Source organism: Equus caballus, chromosome 23 (genome assembly GCF_041296265.1).
Source record: "Equus caballus isolate H_3958 breed thoroughbred chromosome 23, TB-T2T, whole genome shotgun sequence".
NCBI lineage: Eukaryota > Metazoa > Chordata > Mammalia > Perissodactyla > Equidae > Equus > Equus caballus.
The window spans coordinates 29,356,112-29,380,362 of record NC_091706.1 but is presented as its reverse complement, the minus strand read 5'-3'; the positions used below and the strand labels follow the sequence as shown (position 1 = coordinate 29,380,362).

General features: G+C 35.5%; 1 protein-coding gene across 9 annotated transcripts in view; it reads right to left on the bottom strand.

The window, feature by feature from the left end:
* Positions 1 to 24,251, bottom strand: part of CARNMT1 (carnosine N-methyltransferase 1) — a 222,026-nt gene that overhangs the window by 189,742 nt on the left and 8,033 nt on the right. For all 9 annotated transcript variants that reach the window (XR_011431495.1, XR_011431499.1, XR_011431496.1 and 6 more), the window contains exons 2-6: positions 23,735 to 23,930; positions 22,739 to 22,902; positions 7,157 to 7,297; positions 6,025 to 6,203; positions 3,858 to 3,971 (exon numbers count right to left, since the gene is read on the bottom strand). Coding sequence is in view for 2 of the 9 variants with exons in the window: in XM_023627200.2 (XP_023482968.2) it covers positions 3,858 to 3,971; positions 6,025 to 6,203; positions 7,157 to 7,297; positions 22,739 to 22,902; positions 23,735 to 23,930 (794 nt within the window). In the remaining 7 variants the exon portion in view is untranslated. The remainder of the gene's footprint in view (positions 1 to 3,857; positions 3,972 to 6,024; positions 6,204 to 7,156; positions 7,298 to 22,738; positions 22,903 to 23,734; positions 23,931 to 24,251) is intronic.

Genomic DNA, 24,251 nt, shown 5'->3' with positions numbered 1-24,251 from the left:
GGGAATGTAAACTGGTGCAATCACTATGGAAAACAGTACAGAGATTTCTCAAAAGCTTAAAAATAGAAATACCATACAACCCAGCTATCCTACTACTTGTTATTTATCCAAAGAACTTGTAATCAACAATTCAAAGAGACTTACGTACCCCTATGTTTATTGCAGCATTATTCCTAATAGCCAAGAAGCAGAAGCAACCGAAGGGCCCATCATCAACTCAGGATTGGATATAGAAGACATGGTATATATATATAATGGAATACTCCATGGCCATAAAAAAGACAAAATTGTCCTATTCACAACCACATGGATGGACCTTGAGGGTATTATGTTAAGTGAAATAAGCCAGACAGAGAAAGACAAACACCACACAATTTCACTCATATGTGGAAGATAAAGTAACACATGGACAAAGAGAACAGTTCAGTGGTTACCAGAGGGGAAGAGGGCTAGGGGGCGGACATAAGGGGTGAAGATACACATTTATTGTGTCTTCACAATTGAATTGAAACTTCACAATGTTATAAACTATTATGACCTCAATAAAATAAAAAATAAATAAATAAAATACAATGAAATACAACTATCATATGATCCAGCAATTCCATTTCTGGGTATTTATCTGAAGAAAATGAAAACACTAAGTTGAAGAGATATCTGCACCCCCACGTTCACTGCAGTGTTATTTACAATCACTAAGATATGGCAACAACCTAAACGTCCATCAATGGATGAATGGAAAAAGAAGTTGTGGGATATATATTACAATGGGATATTATTCAGCCATAAAAAAGACTGAAATCTTGCCATTTGTCACAACATGGACAGACCTTGTGGGCATTATGCTAAGTGAAATAAGTCAGACAGAGAAAGACAAATACCATATGATCCTGCTTATATGTAGAATCTAAAAGAAAAAAACCCTCCAAGCTCATGGATACAGAGAACATACTGGTGGTTGCCAAAGGTGGGGGGTGGGCGAAATGGGTTAAGGGAGTCAAAAGTTTTATTTTATAACTTTCATTATAAAATACATAAGTCATGGGGACATAATGTACAGCATTGTGACTACAGTCAATAACACTTTGCATATTTTAAAGTTGCTAAGAAAGCAAATCTTAAAAGTTCTCATCACAAGAAAAATAATTTTGTAACACTGTATGGTGACGAACTTTAGAATTACCGCAGTGATCATTTCACAATATATACAAATATCAACTCAGCATATTGTACATCTGAAATTAATATAATGCTGTATTTCAATTACACATACCTCAATTGAAAAAAAAATGAAGCTGGGACACAAGACAGAAGAACGATCACAAAAGGCACTGCACTCATCCACATACACAGTTTAGGTTACCAAGAAAGCTAGACTTTCATGCAGGCAGCCTGAGAGGAATAGATCTGCATGTTGGGAAGATCACTCTGGTGGTAAAATGGAGACCTGAAAGGGACATGGAGGGCTGGAGACAACCTGAAGGCAGGAACAGCCCTAAGGTAACTACTGCAGTAATCCAGGTAAGCAACGATGAGGGCCTGGACTAAGGTACCAGAATGAGGTTAGAGAAATGGTTCTCAGGGGAGATTTTGCATTTTTGGCTGGTACAACTGGGGAAGTACTACTAGAATCTAGTAGGTAGAGGCACAAATGCTGCTAACCATCCTACAGTCTATAAAACAACCCTCCCCACCCCCAAATGAAGAATGATGCAGTCCCAAATGTCAACAGTACCAGAGCTGAGAAATCCTGGGATAGAAAGAGATCCAAGAGCTATTAAGGAGCTTTAGGAGATACAACATGTAGACTGACTGGGTACAGATGGTGAGTAAGAAGAGGGCTAAAGGAGGACTCCCAGTTTTCTGGTTGGGGGAATCTGAGTAGCTGATGGAACAGAAAAAGCATGGGAGAAGCATGGGCATCATTTTTTTGAAACATGCAGATTTGGAAGTATCTGTGGTGCATCCAAGTTGGACATAGTGGCTTGGAGCATAAGAGATATTTGGACCAGAGATACAGACTGGGAATTGAAAGAGTAGGAGAAGCCATGAGATTGGGTAGGAATAACATGGAGTAAAGGACAAGCACATGACATAAAAAGTAAAAAACACTGAATAGATACCTGGAGCACACGGATATTTAAGGGAAAACTGACTGTGAGATTATTATTATTTAAACTCTTTAACTTACACATGCAAAGGATTTTATTTGGAAAGTATTAACCTTCCAAATAACTATTTTTAAGGACTGTGTTTCTCCATTATTCCAGTTCTCAAAATCGTTTTGAAACTCTGTGGTAAGAAGAGTGAGCGTTCTCCTAATTGACCTCCCATCAACCACCATGCCCCATTACATCTGATGACCACGACAGATCACAGGCCGTGCCCCAACACGTCTACTCTTATCAAACAGTATGCTTATCAAGGGCCAATTTTACTTGTTTCAAGTAGTTATAATTATTGTTATTACATAACTTAATAAATATCAATAGACCAATAAAATAAATGCTCAAAAAGAGAAGTTGTTTCTATGAAAGTTAAGTCAAATGCTTTGGAAATACACAAAACTTCACCATAACACAGTAACTGAGGTCTAAAATTTTAATCACATAAATGCACAGTCAGATTAACACTAGGTTATAAACTGACCCAGCATGAGCCTGCAGAGCTGGCTCACTGCTGATTCAAAAGGCTGGATCTGGGCTCTAAGCCTGTCTCTGCCATACATAAGCTCCAGGACGTTTCTGCAAGTTACTCAACCCAAGACTCAGTTTCTTCTACTATAAAATAGCAATAATGTCATTTCAACATAGATTTGCTCTGAGATTAAGGTAGGGTTGTTTTGAGATTAAACAAGGTATTATAAGTGGCTAACACAATGCCTAACCCACAGTGAGCAAATACCCGGTAGGTAATGTTATCTTTCAATCACTCTTTGGGAAAAGGAATACTTTTCTTTTAAAGAAGACTCAAGTTTGAGATATTTATTCCACATGATGGTTAGATTTTACAGTTGCTCTCATCTGTCCCATGGAATTCCAAAGAGAAGTTTGGAAAAGACCTACTACCAACTCTAGGCTTAGTCCTAGTGGCAGAATCTCTAATAATGTCAAATCATTAGAAGAGAGCAGGTGACAGAACCCACCAACAAAACTAGACTGATGCTGACGGCCAAGGACTCAAACAGTGCATATCTAACTTTTTATGTAGTATAATAACCCTCATGTCTTTCTTAACATGGATTATACACCTCACTAAAAAAAGACAAGTATATTTACCTTGATATTATCATTATTGTCCCTTTATTTTAAAGAAAGAGGATAAAACTGGCAATTTCCCTTAGATTCTGGATGGAAGGGACCACGTCGTATTCCATTTTTTATTTCTAGCACCGAGCAGCAGGATGCAGTAAGAAGCGTTTTGCATAAATGAAATTCTACTTCTATTCTTTCTTAAACTCAAGGTAGTCACAAGAGTTACCATACCTACTCTTTTCCCAGTATGTATATGTACTAGGGAGGTTTCCACAGGAGGGGTAAGTGCTTTCCCTCAAATGTTTCATTACAGAAAAAAAAAAAAAAACTTTCGTAACAGAACAGAGAGCTGTCTCCATGGAGCGGCAGGTGGGGAATGTGAGGGAATGATTATCATCACATTAATAATTAGTACTCTTTGAAATTACAACAGCTATGAGACTGGAATAGTATGAATAAACAACTTTGGGGGTTTTCACTGCCTTTGGAGGAACTAGCTAGGATTGGAGGAACTCCACCGCTGGTACTCCAGTTACTGAATGTAGAACAGCTGTCAGTACTCAGATTAATGTGTAAAATTCTAATAAACACTGAGGAACTTACCTAGATTTATCCAAATTCCACCTGGCTTGAGTATTTTCCATATTGTGTCAATATAATCAATTACATTGTGAGCTGTGTCTATGAAGAAACAGGTTGCAATACAGTCCCAGGCATCTATTCAAGGAAAATCAAATTACTACATTTGTTACGTTATTTTGCCTTTTCTTTTAATTAATTCTATAAATGTACCAGTTACCTCTTACAGAATATGAATATTTAACTGCAGGGATATAGAAGCTAAACTCTTCTAATCAACTACTATACTCAAGGTAGCCAAATAATCATTTATGAGACGCTTTGTAATTCATAAAAATTTTTATTAATAATTTGATAAAATAATCAATTTGGAAATCATTTTTATCACCTATATCACTACACATCTTTACTAAATGATATTTATAAGAGTTCTGTTTATAATCTATTCAACTTCTAGCCTTCATTTAAAATCAGTTAAGACGAAATACTAGTCATTTAAATTTTAAATTGTGATTTAAACCAGTATTAACTACCAATTCCAAAAGGTTTCAGAAAGACTGCATGTACTTATTGCCAACTGAGAAATGAATGGTATCAAAACACTTAAACATCCACCAGTACTTCAGAAAATCTCCCGTGCAAAGGCGGGATGGGGCAATCAGAAGCAGTGGGTGGGCACCCAGCAGACAGCACTGTTTGCCTCTCGGAGGCTGTGGGCTGGCACAGGGATAGAGACAGGACTGAACTGTACACGTGCTGGGACAATAATGCCACGTGATCCAGGCACAGATTACTTTCATCATCTCCTCTCTCAAACCCTGCTCCAGAAGACAATCAATTTCACTTGCTAAAGTGATGTTTTCCATTATTTCACTCTTATTTTGAGACCTTGCTCCCTAACTCATTCCCAAGACCTAACATCTTCCATCTCTCTCTTTCTACCTTCAGAGCACAGGTTTTCCCAATGTCAGAGTTCCAGGAAAAATAAATAAGAACTTTACTATCTTGTTACTCCTCTGCTCCAACCCCTCCAATGGCTTTCCATCTCTCACAGAGCACAATTCAAAGTCCTCGCTATGGCCTACAAGTCTGCCTCACCAAACCCTCTCCAACCTCATCTCCCACCAGTGTGCCCACCACTCACTACACCCCAGCTAAACTGACCCCCTTGCTCTTCCTAGAGCAGAACAAGTACCCTCCCCACCCTCCAATCCTCCTTCCCTCACCATTCCCTCTACCTGCAACATTCTAACCCCATAGCTGAATGGCTTGCTTCTTCACTTTTTTGAGGTTCTCTATTCAACATTTTTTTTTAGGTTCTGCTCTTACAAAGGCCTTCCCCCTTAACTCTATATAAAACAGCAGCCCCTCCCTAGTCAATCATTATTCCCTCTACTCTGCCTTATTTTCCTTCCTCACAATATTAACATGTTATTGCCCTTATCTCCCTACGAGAATATAAGTTTCCTGTGTACAGGGGCTTGGCTTTGCTCACGGCTCTTTCCAATGCCTAGAACACTCCTGCTACCTAGCAGGTGCTGAACAAATATTTGTTGAAAGAATGATCTTGGTGACCTCTCAGTATTCTATTTTTCTTCTTCTCCTGTTTCCCCATTACCATCTCCCTTTCTCTAATGCCTAGCTCAAATTTCTTGAACAGTTTGCCAGGCTGAAGTCTAAACTTCATAGCCTGATTATAAAGGTCGTCCACAATCTGGAACCAACCTACTTTTCTGACCACTATCTCCCATTAAACCCCCAGACAAACCTCCCTTTCCCTTTCAATCAGGCAGTTTCTCATTCCCGATTACCTTATCCATTCATGTCTTCGTACCTCTGCCTGCCTGGAGTGCCTCCTCTCTATCTTCAAGTTACAGCCTCTCCACAAAGAACTTCCTTCTCACACTAACCTACTTTCATCTTTATTACTTTATGCATTTGAACTTTGTTTATATGCTGTCTTATATTATGTTGTCCAACACATTCTAAATTTCTTAACTGTAGGATCTTAGACTTCTTTATATTTCCTATCATTGCCTTACATGACGTTGAAAATATTTTAAATTGTCAATAAAGTATACCTGATACTCTACCATCAAAATGATTGACCAAAATTTTGACTTAGTATAAAATTAGCTCGTTAAATTTAGAACAAAGGGCAAGACCTTTAAAACGCTTGCTTTGGACTTACTGCATTCTGAGTATATCTCCTGAAAATCTCCAGCTGTCATAGAAAAGTTAGAACCAGGAGGAAGACTGTGGGGGTCAACATCAGGGAAAAAGATGGGTCGAATCTGATCAGCTGACCTCCGGTTATTGCTAAACTGATGGATCCAGGGATAAAGCTTATATTTATTAATTTCAGAACATCTGCAAAATATGAGCATAAAATTCAGTGTTAACTAAACATTTTACCAAGAAAATCTACTTTAAACACTAAAATATAATCTGTTTGACTGAAAGTTTACTTATATAATTCATTAATACTTAAAAGTGTTACCACTACATTCCACTCAATTATCTGAAAATGCACATATACATGTAGATGAGTAATCAATCATGGATTAAAAGACAGAAAAAAATGTTTTAAACGAATTCAGAGATACAAATGTCTTGTGCTTTCTAATTTTTAAAAACGTATTTCCAAACTCCAAACTCAAGTGAAAACAGTCCAACTACTTTTTCAAAAACTGGTATTGGTTTTTTTTGCTACCTATTTTAATTATTTTGTACAATCCTCTCCTTTTTACCTTCTCACCATCCCTTAACTCATACTGCCACCGAGACGACACATTATTTTAACAAGGCAGCTATTTATTTTTTCTCTAACACACCTCTTCTGGCTGTAAAAATAACTCTTTTCCACTACCTTCTAAAAGAGGCCACAGAAGTTCTGAGAGATCTTTCCAATTCAGTCATGTGAGCATAATTGGCCATTTTCTAGGAATTTGATTAAAAGAACTATGATTGCTACACTGAGCTCTTATTCCACTGAAGAAACAAGGGGGTGAAGAAGTTTAAGGAGCAATGAGAAAATACTTCCTGGATCATACTTAGTCCTGAAATTCAGGACAGAAATCATTTCAGCTTCATGGAATGCCCAACCACTTTCTAAAAAGTACGTTACTCATTCTGTTTCAACATTCTGTTAACTAGGCAACTGATTAAAGTGGAAATTTGTATTAGCAATCTGATTTAAGAAATATTTATGGTATATATAATTAAACACTATTATTTATCTTCAAATTCAGAACTGTTCAAAAATAGGTAAGTCAATCTGATTCTAAGAAATTACTATTTCCAGCAAAAAGTAAATTAAATACCTGTTGAGTACAAAGTTGGAAGAAAAGAGCATAAAAAAACTCCATTCATTTCCTTGACAAGCATAACCTAGCATAGCTATTTCCCAGGCCAGTCTTCCTAGTCCAGCACCAGGTACCAGAATATTTACTTTAGAAGGATCCCTGAAATGAAATAAGGCAATTATGTCCAACCCCTCAAAGAAAAGAAAAAAAAGAAAAAAGACAAAATCCACATTAACAACTAAAAACTTAGATATTCAATAATAATAAGCTCACTCAAGATTCTGACTTCTTAAAACTGAGAAATACTTCTAAATATCAATGAAAAATAAAGATAGGAATTATCATATGTTCAGATATCAGAGGAAGGTTTTATCCCCAAAATATTATTTTCCAGAAAAAAGGGAGTTGCCTTATATCTGAAGACTTATAAAGACACTCATATTCCTAGCAGCTGTCACCTGAACAAGTGTCCTGGGAAGATAAACTATCTCAAAGGGATCCCAATACAAAGAGATTGAACAAAAATATTTTATCATATCAGACAGTAAAACAAATTTATTTCTAAATTCTATATCTAATACAATGGCTTCTGTAACTAAATACATTAAATATACGTAGATTTTAATGTGTCAGGTTTATCTTTAAAATCTTATACATTTCAAGCGGCAAAAGAATTTGGAGAGGGGATATTCTCATGGGGAAATAGGTAACTGCCTTCTAATTGAGCATACACAATGGCAAATACATACCAAACCAGAGGTTCATAACCAAACTGTTCTCCATTTATTTGCACCACACTACCATCACAAATTTCCTTTGCTGTAAGACCCATGGCCATTCCACTTTCAAACTGCTAAAAAGCCTTAGCAAAGTGAGGACCTTCCTAAGGAATTCTGGCAAATCAATATAACCCTAAGGAAACTAAAATGGTATTCTTATAGGAAACCAAGAAAATTGTATAATCAGCTGGCATCAAAGCAATTAAAAAGGAATTTCACTATTGTCTGTATTCCCCAAAATTTAGTTCATAAATCAAATCCCACATACAAGTCTTTTTTATGTTCACACTGTGTGGTCTTTAAGTTTGATGTGCTCCAAACAGCAACAGGGCATTTTACTGGTAGCCCATAGGACAACCTCTGCATTCCCACTTTGAAATGTAAAAGAAACAGAACTATGGGCTTTTGAAAATTTAGTCTACAAATAGAGTAACATGGGAATTTGCCCAGGGTCATTCCGGCTTAAATATCTATAAATGGAACATGTATTTGTATAAAAACCTTAATAAAGTCTGTTTAGTTTGCTTTATTGTTGAATTTTATATATATAGTAAGGCAGAAACCTAATTTGTTGAAAATGATTATTGACAAGTAGACACTGATTAGTAAGATATCCTTTAACAACTGATGTGGGCAAACCAATGACAAGGTGACATATAATAAAAACAAAACATAGAATGCTTTCTTCTCGTTCCAGATTATATACAATGTTTGTATGTGTGAATAGCTTAATTTTTAATGAAGAGAATGGGTATATCCTCTCATTTTGTTCAGTCCTACCTACATTGGTTATCTAACAATATACACGTTTTTAATATTAGAATTTGAAAAACTCCTAGTTGTAGGACTCTAGCAACCTCTTCTGTAAAGGACCTGCCACTATGGCACCCCACCCAGGCCTCTGTCTTTTTCCACTCCCTAGCAGACCCACCAAAACCCTTACTCTCCTGAATTACCTCTTTTCTTTTCTCAGTTCCCATTTGCCCAATTAAAGCATGCCTTTCCCAAGCAGATGTTATCAGCATAGATTAAAAAAAAAAAAAATCAAAGTAATACAACAGAAAGCAAAATGATTTGGAAGTAAATTCACAGAGTATTTAATCTTTATAAAAGTAATCATTAACTAACAATTTCTGAATGGCTGATGATCCAAGTAAAAAATTATCACGCAGAAATTAGAAATCATGCTAACCTTACGGGAAAGTGGTGTTAATAATGGTAACTTTTGGTAACATATGGAAAGTTAACTTTATGACTTTTATTATCAAATTCTCCCTAACTAATCACACCCATGAACTCTCTTCCCCTACCTTGTGGCATAAAGTTTCTGAACAAAACTACTATTAAAAGGCTGTCATCAAGCCATGGAATGCAGATTATACCAAGGCCCCACCTTAAGAGTTAGTAGAGATTACTATAGATGTACAAATTATTTGTATGACAACAAGGGGCATTTTAGTGGGCATATAAAAGGAGACATGGTAAAACAAACTCTCTAGAATTGAAAAAATATCAAGAACCAAGCAATGAATCAGTGAAATGGAGAGAATTTTCCCCTAAATCTTTGTTCTTATGCAGATCTTTTTTCATTGGTCTTTATACAAAGGATATTATCAGCATAATAGAAAGTCTCTCTAATTATAATGTGTATGAAACTAAGGCACTCCAAAAGGCTGTTTCTGCTATGAATTCATATAAAGTCTAGGGCATTTCTATGGAGGTATTTCTGTGGAGAATAAGAGAAATATAAATCTAAGTAGAGATCTTTATGGTGAGCTGGATTTAAACCTGGCTAAATCTTAGAAAATCAGGAATAGAGGCATATAATATGTGGCTCAGTAATCAAATTGCCTGCTCATTCTTACCAAAAAAGTAGGCAAACAAGTTTACCTAGTTATTAAGGTCCAACTATGGAGAAGCAGTCTATTTACTAAAAATGTGACAGTACCTGATAACAGCAGGAAAAATTTCAAAGGTTTATTTCAGACAAGCAAGAATGGAGGAGGGGAACATTTCCAAGGACAGAAGAGACTGCCTGTGTGTCCGAAGAGTCTGTGGATCACGTCTGCACCACCCTTTGTGCTCCAACTATTTTACCAGCAGTGAACGTTGTGCCCGAGGGAGGTTTCCTTTACTCTACACAGAACGATCTCTGCACCACAGTTGCAGATTAGCAAACTCCAACACAAAAAATTCTTTCTCTTGTTGTGTCAACATGACGACACTTAGCTGATCCTGGGTGGTAGCAGTATGCACAACTTTAAAGCACCAAAAATGTTTGCTTCTGTTTGAATCACAGCAATTCACTGTCCAAAACAGTAAAAGCCACTAACCACTTGTGGCTACTGAACCCTTAAAATGTGGGTAGTTCTAATTGAGATGTGTTGCCAGTGTAAAAGAAATGCCAGATTTTGAGACTTAGACTAAAAAAGGAATGCAAAACATCTCATTAATAATCTCGTATACTGATTATACATTTAAATAATATTTTAGATATACTGAGTTATTATAGTATATCATTAATTTCACTTGTTTCTATTTACCTTCTTATGTGGCTACTAGAAAATTTAAAATAATATGTGTGGCTTCCACTGTATTTCTATTGAATAGTGCTGGTTCATACAGAGAAAGTGTAAAAACACTATGTTAAGCGAAAAATAATTGTGAAAGGATACCACAAAACCATATGTGAATTTTAAAAACATACAGAAGAATACAATGTATTGTTTAGAGGTATATAAACATGCAGTTAATGTGGAAGGGTAAGATAAGAATAATAAACAAATTCATGTCAGTTGCTATCTCTGGAAGGAAAGAGAAGAATGTACTCTGTGTGGTTTGCAGGGCAGATTAAATTGCATCTGTGGTGTTTCTTTTAAAAAAATACCAAAAAAACTGAAGTAAATATGACAAAATGACATGGTTTAATAATAGAGGTATTTGTTGAAATATTTTTTATTCAAAGTAGAAAATGGGCTAAAAATCAGGTTAGTGTCTAGCTCCTTGGTCCCAACTTCCTTCTTCAGCCACTCCCAACAAAGAATGCACATATCATCAGTCAGACAACTCACCAATTCTAGAAAACATTTGCTCACTTTAATCTGTAGAGCTCCTACACACCCACAGAAACTCAGTTTAAATTATCATCTTATCTATGAAGTCTTTCCCAACTATCCCAGGCAAGGCTGGAACTCACTTCTTGATGCTTTTAGTACTTCATTCATACCTCTGTTATAGTTTATATACCTAGTTCACTTCTTTCATTTAATACAGAGGTCAGCAACTATGACCCACAGGCCAGTCACCTGTTTTTGTAAAAAAGGTTTTATTGGAACACAGTCATGCGCATTCATTTCTGTATGTCTATGGCTGCATTCCCATGACAACAGAGCTGAGTAGTCCCCAGAGACCACACTGCCTGCAAAGCCTAAAATATTTACTAGCAGGCCCTTTAAGAAAAAGCTTGCCAGCCCCGATCCAATGTATCTTGAGTCTCCTTCCCTATCAGTACAGAGAGCTTCCCTAATCTCTTTCATGACTGAGTAAGTATTCCACTCCATGACTGTACCAGAAAGTATCAAAATGCTCTAATTAAGGACACTTAGATTGTTTCCAATCTTTTATTACTATAGTGTTAAAACTAACCTCCTTGGCATAAATAATTTCCCACATGCAGGAGTATATCTGTAGAAAACTTCCTCAAAATTGAATTGCAATTCAAAAGACATGCATTTAAATTTTAAGTATTAGCAAGTTGCCCTCCATAAGATTTTATTAATTTATTCTTCCTTCATCAACATGTGTGTTTCCTCACATCTTTAGTAATAGCAATGTAACTTTTTAATCTTTGCGATATAATACGTGAAAATGGCATGTTAGCATGGTTTTCATATTTGCATTTGTTTATGAGACTGAGCATCTTTTCTACTAGGTTATTAGTCTTGAATTGTTTTTCCACCGAGTTATTACTCTAGATTTGTAAGCACTTGAAATCTGAAACTAAAGGAGCTTAAGATCTTGATTTGAAAGAAATCTGAAATATATATTTGTCTTTGGTCTAAGGGGACTTTCAGGATGAGGGAGAAATCTATTTTCAGTCTCTAAACTACTCTTGCATTATTTGGCAGTCTACATTTTCTCCATTTTCTTTTTTAAAAAGGTTTCTTTTGGGGCCGGCCCCATGGCTGTGTGGTTAAGTTTGTGCGCTCCACTTTGGCGGCCCAGGGTTTCACCGGTTCGGATCCTGGGCGTGGATCTAGCACTGCTCATCAAGTCACGCTGAGGCGGCGTCCCACACAGCACAACCAGAGGCACTCACAACTAGGATATACAACTATGTACTGGGGGGCTTTGGGGAGAAAAGAAGGAAGAATAAAAAGAAGATTGGCAATAGATATTAGCTCATGTGCCAATCAATAAAAGAAAAATAAAGGTTTCTTTTAAGAGCTAAAAGAATCCTTTTATGAATTATAATGTACATTATTTATTTTAATCTGAGTGGAAAAATACTTCTTTAAAACTCAGCATATTTTTTCCTAATGCCCAACTATAAAAGAAAAAATATATTCAGCTAGTCAACAGTCTACCAGTATCTTCTTGGAGTGTTAGACATATACTGAAGTGCAAAGACATAATAGATTTTCACCTACAAACAAAATATCACTTCAAATTCTTCTAAAACAGAATGGGTTAACAAAAATTAAGATCTAAGAAAATACATCCAGCAGTTTTCAGGATTCATAAGAGAATATGATTCTACATGGTTGTGATTTCTCATTTCAGATAGGACTCAAATTTAAGAATCTCTTTCCTTAGCAACTATAAACTTTTTTGGACTGAATTCTTAAATTTAAATGATTAGACAGTCACTTGAAAAATTAAAAATCTCAATACAACACTAGTCAGACCATCAACTGAAGTTATTTTACTTGCGTTTATATTTGAGAAAAAGGTTTAAATCCTGAACTCATACGTAAAATTAAGAAAAATTATATTGCTAATTGCAATGAGCAACTGCTTACTAGAGTAGAGTCCAAATCTATTTAAAACCCAGACAAAACAGAGACTAATAACTACTGAAGTGTTTGGCATTCAGCACAATTAAAACAGCACTTCCTTAATTAACAAATAGACCCTGATGCAGACGTCAGTCATTGGCTTCAAAGCTGCTTGTGCTTGCAAATTCCATCATTTAAAAATTCTAAACAGGGACAAACTGGACAAATTGGTAAGACAAATGTACTTTCATAGGAAACAATATTGTAAGGATCACAAATATAGTTAATTCTATGCATATTTAAGTATATTATCTTTTACAGACAGCTCAGTTAGCAAAAAGACCTTTATTGAAATTTCAAAAAGAAAAGAACACAATCAAAAGGCTAGCTGAGATAAATTTGAGTCAAATCCAGCCTGAGTATAAAGACATCAAATTCCCATGCGTGTGCTCTGCAAACAGATTCTAGAAATTTCTTTGAGACCCAGACTTGACCAGGATTTATCTAGAATCAACCTGGATGCTGAAGGGCTATAATTAATGTCCCTTTTCCAGGACTTGAAGCTTACTTTTTATGGCAAAGTTTAATATGGATATGGACTTTATTGTGTTTCATTACTTTTATTTTTTAAGGTTTTTTGATAGCTCATCTTACTTACTATAAGGAAACTAATCTAAATTAAACAAGCAAAACAAATGACATAGGAAGGAAGAGGTAATTTTCTCATTGGGTCGAAGAATGGCAACAAAGAGTTTGATAGATACTTTGGCACACTTTAAAATTTATATATCCTTGTCCACTTTTATAACATGTATTACTTTCAGGGAAAGAAAGTGGGTGGCTGGGTAACAGTTATGGGAAGGAGACTTTATATCCTTTGAAAACTTTTAAGTTTTGAACCCTGTGAAATGTTTTACTTATTTAGAAAAATTTTTTTAAATTATTCTTTTTTAAATAAGCTATTAAAATCATTAAGAGTTAGTTCATTCTTTTCTCACCAGTCCACACTCTATCTGTCAATTACTAATAATAATAGCAGATGAATAACAGAAAAATAATACTCTATACTAGCTCACTAAGCACCTCTAACAATGACAAGCATGCCCTTTAGTACAGCTGACGCTATGCTGATTGGATACCATGGTAATACACACAATTCAACGATAACTGAGTATAATAACACCATGTTTAAAGTGCTAGAAATGATACTGACATAAGCATTTGACATTCAGCCTTCCAAATATACCCAAACTTGGGTACATTCCAACTGTAAAGAGTCTTACCTCACAACTTACTTTTCAGAAACAATGATATTTTGAATTTTGAGAAATAACTGGACTTAATATTTATAGAAGTTATTAAACTATTATCTATTATTTTATAGAGGAGAACGCTAAATATATACACTGAAAGAGTACCAACTGAAACTTTAAGAATATCCTTTTTGAAGCAATGTTTATAAAAATTCATAAAACTTAAACATTTGTAAAAACTATGAAAAATAAGAAAATGTAAGAGATTAGATCATAATTCTAATCATTGTAGAATATTTAATGTAGGACCACTGATAAAAATTAACAAACTGTAGCATTTACTAAAGTAAACAAAGGTAGCCTTTAACAACTATGTAATTTTTATTTATTCCAACTTAAGCCACAAGTCTTCAAAACAAGTCTTACTGAGGAAGACTTCATATCTTACAAAGAAAAATTAAACTATATCTCAATGTTGCCACCTCAATCCACGGGAAAGAGGCAAAGATCCCTCCCAACGAAGAAAAGTACTGCACCAGATGATTCACAGTGAATTCTACTAAATATTTAATGAGACATGAACATCAATTCTTCTCTCTCTCCCAAAAAGTTGAAGAGGATGGAACACATCCTAACTCATTGTATGAGGCCAGCAAAATTAGATAAAGACATCACAAGAAAAGAAAATTCACAAGAATTTTCAGAAATGAAAAAGAAATCAATATCCCCTATAAATACAGATGTAAAACCTCCAGAAAACAGTAACAAATTAAACCCAATAGCATATTAAAAGGATTATCCACCATGACCAAGTGGGATTTGTATCAGGAACGCAAGGGTGATTCAACATTAAAAAATCAATCAACATAATATATCATATTAACAGAACAAAGGAAAAAACCACAATTGTTTCATTTAACTCAGAAAAAGCATTTGACAAATACAACACCCTTTCATGATAAACTCTCAGGACACTAGGCAAAGAGAAAAAATCTTCAATATGATAAAGGATATTTATGAATCCCCAGCTAATATCATACTCAGTGGTGAAAGACTGAAAGCTTTCCCTCTAAGACCACGAACATGATAAGGATGCCCCCTTCACCACCACTATTCAACACTGTGCTGGAAGTTCTAGCTAGAGCTATTCAAATGGGAAAGGAAGAGGTAAAAACTATCTCTATTCGCAAATGGCATGATTCTCTATGTAGAAATTCCCAAAGAAACCACAAGAAAGCTACTAGAGCCAATAAACAAATTCAGCAAAGATGTAGGATACAAGATCAACACATAAAAATCAATTGTGTTTCTATACATCAGCAAGAAACAGTCCAAGAAGGAAATTAAGAAAGCTATTCCATTTGCAATATCATCTAGAAGAATTAAATATTTAGGAATAAATCTAACCAAGGCAGTAAAAGACTTGCACACTGAAAACTACAAAAGACTGCTGAAAGAAATTAAAGATCTAAATATATGGAAAGACATCCTGTATTCATGGATAGGGAGACTGAATATTGTTAAGATGTCAATACTATCCAAACTAATCTATATATTCAACAAAATCCCTAACAAAATTCCAACAGTCTTTTTCACAGAAATGGAAAAGCCGATTCTGAAATTCATATGGAATTGCAAAGGACCCCAAATAGCAAAATAATCTTGAAAAAGAATAAATTGAAGGACTCACACTTTCTGACTTCAAAAACTTACAAAGCTACAGAAATTAAAACAGTATGGTACTGCTCTAAGGGCAGGAATACAGACCAATGGAAAAGAATACAGAGCCCAGAAATACACCCTCACATATGTGGTCAGCTGATTTTCAAAAACAGTGCCAAGACATTCAACGGGGAAAGGACAGTGTTTTTAACAAATGGTGCCGGGAAAACTGGTATCCACATGTAAAAGAATGAAGTCAGACCCTTACTTTACACAAAAATTAACTCAAAATAGATCAAAGACCTAAACTTAAGAACTAAAACCATAAAACTCTTAGGAAAAAATATTGGGGAAAATCTTCATGACATTGGATTTAGCAATGATTTCATGGATACGTTATGAAAAGCACAGGCAACAAAAGAAAAAACAGATAAACTGAAGTCACCAAAAGTATAAAATTTTGTACCTCAAAGGACATTATCAAGAAAGTGAAGAGACAACGTACAGAATGGGAGAAAATATTTACAAATTATCTGACAGAGGATTAATACATGTAAAAAAAAGAGGCAAAGATCATACAATCTAATCTTCAGAGTGATAACATGGCTGGAATAACGACCGATTCAATTGTGCTTCCAATGTTATTTACTCAGCTATTTCTGGGTCTCACACCCAGAACACTATAAATCTGATTCAAGAAATATTTATAGAATTGAAAATCAGGAAAGTGTCATAACTGTCATCAACAATGGAATAAAATTAATGAACTTCTGTGAGTGATACAGGAATCACAAGTATATAATGAACCTATTATCCCTTCAACTGTATATTCAGAAGGTAACGATAGCACAGCCTGTCAAAAAATTATTGGCCATATGCAGAAATATGGTGGGTGAGTTTCATGATACTTTTCAGCTAAAGACAATCTACATGGCAGACATACATATAGGTATTCAAACATTTAACATGGAATAGCAGCCATTACATGTTAAAGGCTGACGAAACAACAAAAGAGCCTCAACCCTATCCATTGCAGATGACAATACCAATATATCAACGGTTTCTTGTGGACACAGTAGTTCACTTACTGCTGAAGAAGTAACTATATTTTCGTGCCTTGAGAGTCTGAGCATATCTTAATACTGCAAAGATCTTCCTATTAATCTACTGGAGGAAAGATGCTGAAATCAATGTGCACAAAGTAAAAGGTGAGATGCAGATGAAAACTTAGAAGCTACTTCATGTTCTAGAAAGTGACAATATTGCCACACTGCCACACTTCTAGATGCAAGGTTTACAGACAAATTTTTCTTAAGTGATTGTTTGAAGCAGCTAATACATGTAAGAATATTAGAAATTAAAAACACTTAAGAGATTCGCTCAGCCCCCCAACACTAGCAGCCTGCCAGAAGGAGGGGAACGCCTTTTTCCTCGTTGTCAATATTATTTACTTCAGTTTCTACTGTTCTTCTACAGACAATGTCTGGCACTCAATCAAAAAATTACAAAACATGCAAAGAAGCAAGAAAATGTAACCCATTGTTATGAGAGGAAGCCATCAACAGAGCTGACCCACAACTGGCACATATGTTGGAATTTAGACATGGATTTTAAAAATAACTATAAAAAATATGTTAAAACATCAAGTGGAAAAGGTAGAGTACACGTAGAAACAGGAAATTTCAGCGAGATTTCTGAGAGAGAACACACACACACACACGGAAATATATGTATATATGGATGTGCTAGAAATTTTTTTAAAAATACGGTATCACAGATAAGGAAGGAAGTCTTTCAATGGGCTTATCAACAGACTGGCATAATAAAGAATCAGTAAGGTTCAAGTAACGGCAATAGAAATTAACTAAACTAAAATATAAAAAGAGTTAGGGAGGAGGAGGAGTGTGGAAAAAGAGCCAGCTGAAACCTGAGAGACAACATCAAACAGTTTACTATTTATTAACTGGAGTCCCGGAAGAGAAAGAAGCAGAGAAAAGGGCAGGAGAAATATGTGAAGAGATAAAAGCAAAGAATTTTTGATTTGGTGATAAATATCTACTACTCAAACCCCAAAAAGCAAAGTAAACCCCAAGGACAAACACAAAGAAAACCACATCCAGGCATCTCATAGTCAAACTGCTGACAGACAAAGATGGGGAATGGGGTGAAGAGAACAGGGAATTACTGCTTAATGGGTACAGGGTTTATTCTGGGTTAATGAAAATGTTCTACAATTATATAGAGGTGATGGATGCACAATATTGTGAATGTACTTAATGCCACTGAACTGTTTACTTTAAAATGGATTCTTTTGTTATGTGCATATCACCTCAATTTTTACAAATGAGAGGAAAAAAAGACATGAATACATAATTCTCAAAATATATAAAATGGCCCTTAAACACACGAAGATGTTCAACTTCACTGATAAGAGAAATGTAAATTAAAACCATGTCAAGAAACAATTCCCTACCCATCAAATTGGCAAAAGTTCAAAAGCTTGATAACACAATATGCTTGGCACGGCTGTGAGTAAACAGGCACTTTCATACATTGCTCATAGGAAGGCAAAACAGTACAACCCTTATAGGAGTATGTGGCAACAACTGTGGCAGACAGACTCTAAAGTGGCCCCCAGCTCCTGGTGTCCACGTCTTTTTATAATCCCCTCCCTTTGAGTGTATGCAGGACCTATGACCCGCTTCTAACCAACAGGTGTCACTCCTGGGATTATGCTGTATTATAAAAGACTCCATTTATAGCCTGCTTGCTGGCTTGATGAAGTAAGTGGCCATTTGTGAAAGCCCACAAGACTGCCTCTAGGAACTGAGGCAGTCTTCCAGCCCAGTTAACAAGAAGGCAGGGCCTACAACTACAGTGATACGAATACTGCCAACAACACGAGAGAGCTTGGAAGTAGAAATTTCCACACTCAAACCTCTAGATGAGAACACAGCCCAGCAGACCTCTTGACTGCAGCCTTGCAAGACCCTACAAAGAGAACTCAGTGAAGCAAGCCATGCCCAGACCTCTGACCCACAGAAACTGTGAAATAGTAAATGTGTGCTATGCTAAGCAGTTAAATTTGTGGTAATTTGTTGCACAGCAATAGATAATACATTACCCAAGCTACATACACATTTACCTTTCAGATGTAGCAATCCCACATCTAAGAACTTACACTAAAGATACACCTCCAACAATACAAAAATATACATGCATAACAGTATTAACTACAGCATTATTTATAATTGCAAGATATTGCCAACTACTTAGATAACCAAATATAGGAGATTGGTTGAGTATTCCAAAGCTATTAAAAAAAAAAAAAAGGACCACGGAAGAGCTCCATGGACTAACATGTAGCTATTTCTAGGATATATCACTAAGTGAAAAAAGCAAAGTGCAAAATAAAATATACAGCATGCTACATTTTGTGTATAAAAATAAAGAGATACTTAAGAAAGAACACATTTGTTTACTTTTATAAAAACAAAAACAAGGAGGATAAATGAGAAATCAATGACATTGATTACCAACATGGGGTGTGGGATTGGGGGTGGGGGGGTGAAATAGGGCATAGAAGGAATAGGGGAGGGAACGACACTTTTTCTGAATATCACTTTTTTGGTCTAGTTTTGTATAGCTGATAGTCCACGAATCAAAAAATAAAAATAAATCAACAAGGATGGGGTGGGGACACAAAACCCTAAAACTGAGAGCCAACGGAAACAAATAAGCTATTTATTTTATTTGAATTTCAAATAAAAAACATAACCAGACTGAGAGTAAGGTGGTTGAAGGGGAGCTAATCTGAGAGCATTGTGAAGAATATTTTCATTAAATACCCTCAGTTTATGGGGAAAAATAATTGCTAGCAAATGCAGAACTCCTTCTGGTAGTTGTTTTTCATAGTGGTATGGAGGTTCTCAAACAATTTTGTTTGTATTGTAGAAGTGAGCGAATGAGCAAATGTACTGACATTGTCAGAAGCCAGGGTTCTCACTGTGGAAAAAGGCACACACATGCAGAGAATGGGGAAAACCAAGGAGGAGCCCAATGGGGTTGGACCGGAATTGGAGGTACGAGTACGAACTCATTTCTTTTCTTTTTTTTTAAAGATTGGCACCTGAGCTAACAACTGTTGCCAATCTTTTTTTTTTTCTTTCTGCTTTTTCTCCCCAAATCCCCCAGTACATAGTTGTATATTTTAGTTGTGGGTCCTTCTAGCTGTGGCACATGGGACGCCACCTCAGCGTGGCCTGATGAGTGGTGCCATGTCCACGCCCAGGATCTGAACAAGCAAAACCCTGGGCCGCCATAGCGGAGCTCTCGAACTTAACCACTAGGCCACGGGGCCAGCCCCTGAACTCGTAATTTCTAATGTGTGTGTGCACCTGCATCTGTTCTGTCTATTAAAAGGCCCAGAAGCAATGACGTCTTAGTAACAGTGAACATGCCTAGTGCCAGATCTTTGTTTCTACATATGATTTCACATTAAAAGAACCAGGTCCTTGGAAAAATACCCAGTTCCAGGACTGAACTGGGGAAGATACAAGATGGGACAGAAATATCTTATTGTGCTAGAAAGTAAGAAAGTGCTCAAAAAAATGATTGGGACATACCATGCCAAAAGGACATAGGAGCCAAATGAAAGAACTCTTGCTGGCCAAATCTGAGGCAATTTGAATAACAAAATAAAAAACAACAGTAAAGGATTATAACCTATTGAATAAAATAGGGACCACGAGTCCTTCCTGATAATAGATATACAAATACAGTACAATGCGGACTGATAATTGTAGAGTCAGAAAATCACCATTCCACAACCATCACAGCACAGGTTAGATCATGCAAGAATCATCAATGGATGATAATTCTAGGAAGGAGAAAGTCTGAGGAGTAGGATATTAATTGCATGGTCTCAATGTAAGAATCATCAATGGATGATAATTCTAGGAGGGAGAAAGTCTGAGGAGGAGGATATTAATTGCATGGTCTCGATGTAAGAATCATCAATGGATGATAATTCTAGGAAGGAGAAAGTCTGAGGAGGAGGATATTAATTGCATGGTCTCAAAGAGTCTTCCCAGAAACCGTTTATTAGTTGAAAGAAGAGAAACAGTAACTAAACAATGGGAAAACCAAATAACATCTTGATTTGGTGATCAAAACTAAAATCATCAATGATGGGCTATCAGACATTGTATGTCTCTGAATGTAATATCCTGAAAAGGACACAACATCAATAATGTATTATTTTGAAAGGTGACATATAATCTTGTTCTAATCATGAAGAAACACTAGACAGTGTCAAATTGAGGAATATTCTACAAAATAACTTCCTTAAATTCTTCAAAAACATCAATGTCATGAAAGTCAAAAAATGCCAAAGAACTGTTCCAGATTAAAGACTAAGACATTACAATTAAATGTAATACAATATCCTGGATTGAATTCTAGACTGGACAGAAAAATAAGTGTTATAAAAAACAATATCTGGATAATTTATGAAACTTGAAAATAGACTATAGATTAGAAAATAGAATTCAAAGTTAAATTTCCTCAATCTGGTACTGCACTGTTTTTATGTAAGAGGATATCATTGTTCTTAAGAAATAAGTATTAAGCAGTAAAAAACATGATATATACAAACTGATCTCTTGAATGGTTTAAATAATTGTGTATATATGTGGTTTTAGACACACACATAAAGTAGGGGGAGGAGGGAGGGAAGAAGGAAAAGGAACTAATAAAGCAAATGTAAAATATTAAGAATTGGTGAATTTAGCTAAGAGTATATGGGAACTCTGTACAATTCATACAACTTATCTGTAATTTTGAAGTTATTTCAAAATAAAAAGTTTTAAAGAGAGAGAGAGAAGAGACACACACACATATGTACTGAAATTTCTGAAAGGATATACCCAAACTTAAAGATGTCAATCAATGAGGAGGGGAAGGAGATGAGGGAAGGAGCCTCTCTACAAAGATCGTTTAAATGACAGGCTGAATTCCACCCAGTGGTTCTCTTTAATATAAAGCCCCTAAGTCAGGGGTTCCTAACCTGGGATCCATGGACCCAAGGGGTCTAAGGACAGAATTCACTGATCTATGAAGACGATAGGGAAAAAGTTACATTTTAATTTCATTAACCTTTAACTGATAACTTATGAATGCAGGCAGCAACAACAGTAGTCTTAGTAGTACCTGGGACTTTATTACCAATAGAATTCACATTTATTTTCATTTCACATTAGTTGCTGAGATTCTCAAAATAACACATATACTGTTCAGTATTTTCAAAATACAGTAATACTTGCTGCTAGATTTTATTTAATCTGAAACGTGATAAAAAGGTTATATCACAAATTTGCTTTTTAAGTATTTTGATAACTATTTCAAAATAACTAGTTTCTTTGTAATCCTCTATATTTTACTTTATTCATCTATAAATGGTATTCTGAAAAGGTGACCATGGGCTTCAGACTACTCATGGTTTTCAGGGCATAAAAAAGTTAAGAGTCTCTGCTCTAAGCTATAGATCCCTCATTTGCTTACAAGTATGTCATAATGAGGAAAATTAAAACAGTTCACAGCTTCTTGCTCTGCCATAGAGCAAATTATAAAAAGATAAACATCACTGATAATGAACATTCAATCTAACCTCATTATTTAATTTCTGGATAGAGTAATTTCCCATCAGGGCTAGAGCAAAAATTACTCAAAACATTAACTGCCACTTCAAACAAAGCATCCAAGAACAAATATAGCACCACACACCCACACATGAAAAAAAAACAGGCACACCGCAACTATAAAAATGAATCAAGACTGCGAAATGTCTTCTAGAGAAATTCGGTGCTTACATATCTTAAAGAAATTGGTTAAAAATAAGGCACTATTTACCATCTCTCTTTTGGAAAGTTTTTTAAAATTTCTTTAATGATTGGCTGGTAGCAGGCATCCCTTTCTGCTTTCCCAGTTTCACTCCAGTCTCTCACAAACTGTTTCAATGTGGATTTTAACTTATCCATGTCAAATGTAGACGCTGGCATAATCTTTCCATTCCCCTGTTTAAAAAACAGAAATCAATTAGCTTCTAGAAAGTAATCAACCTTGAATATGGTTAAATAGACATGCTCCTAAGGGCCTATACACACAGTTTAGTGGATAAATCTCTAGCCTCTCAACTCAACCGGGGTTCAAGTGCAGCTTGAGATCCTAAATGAAAAGACTTTGGTGGTCTCACTTGCACCCTCAATAGCTCGTGGTCCTTTAACCATGAACCACCATATAATAAAGCAGTCTTTACTCAGGAGAGGACCAGGACTGAGCTCTGTAGAGACCGAACATTCTAAGAGAGGGAAGAAAGTCCCTCCAGGTCAGAGATGAGGCAGCATGGAAAAGCTCACACTGGAGTGGCCCAACTATATCTGTCCTGTGGATACAAAAAGAGGACTTCAGTTTCTATTACTGCCAGTCCCTTGAGATTAATAAGTGAATGTAATTTCTTAAAGTAAAAGATGAATATAAATAGATATAACATACTGAAAATAATAAGGTTAGTCAGGTAAATTAATTTTACATAGCTAGTAAAGTTCTTTACAGAATTGTAAGTCACTAACTCTCTATGCCAGAACAGCAGGAATACTGTATGAAAAGTGTATCAAAATGCCAACAATTACCTTAGTATTTTTAGCGGGGAAAAAAAAATCAGCGAACAAATTCAGTATCTGGAATACTGTCCTATTAAGCCTAATCAAATGACTGAACATATAAGAGAAAGCATTCCCTGAGTAGAGCAAATCACCCATGCAAAATTATAAAAATGAAATCCAGAAAGACCTCAAAACAAGAGGTTAAACCCTGAAATAAAAACAAATATAACAAACTTTCACATACATCTTCTCCATATTCTTTATTTTCAAACATATGTATGCAATCATTCACAATGGTCAGTAGTATTTCTTGATTGTGATCAATGCATTTCCGGATCTTGTCCAAGTGAAGAAGAAACTGAGGAAGTAGTTTCTGCTGATTAGCTGGAAGTGATCGAAATTGTCTCTCTGTCCGGTTCACTCGCTCATGCATACTGGTGCTAAAACATAAAAGGTGTTTTTTAAATTGGCAAAAGAATTCTCACCAGAGACCAATCTTATTTTAAGATTGTCTTTCTGTACAATTTTATAATGGATACTGTCTTGTCATTTACAATCTTTTGGTTTCTTAAAGGATATCAACTTACAAAGTTTTTTATGTTTTCACCTTATTACAAATTCTCTAAGCAACAAACCAAAAGACAAATAGTTCATAACTAGTAAAACATCTGCACCAATTAGAAGAGGGAAAAAAGGAAACATAAAGAGGATTAATGTACAATAAGTTTATTTTTATGATTTCAATTTCCAAACAACATTTT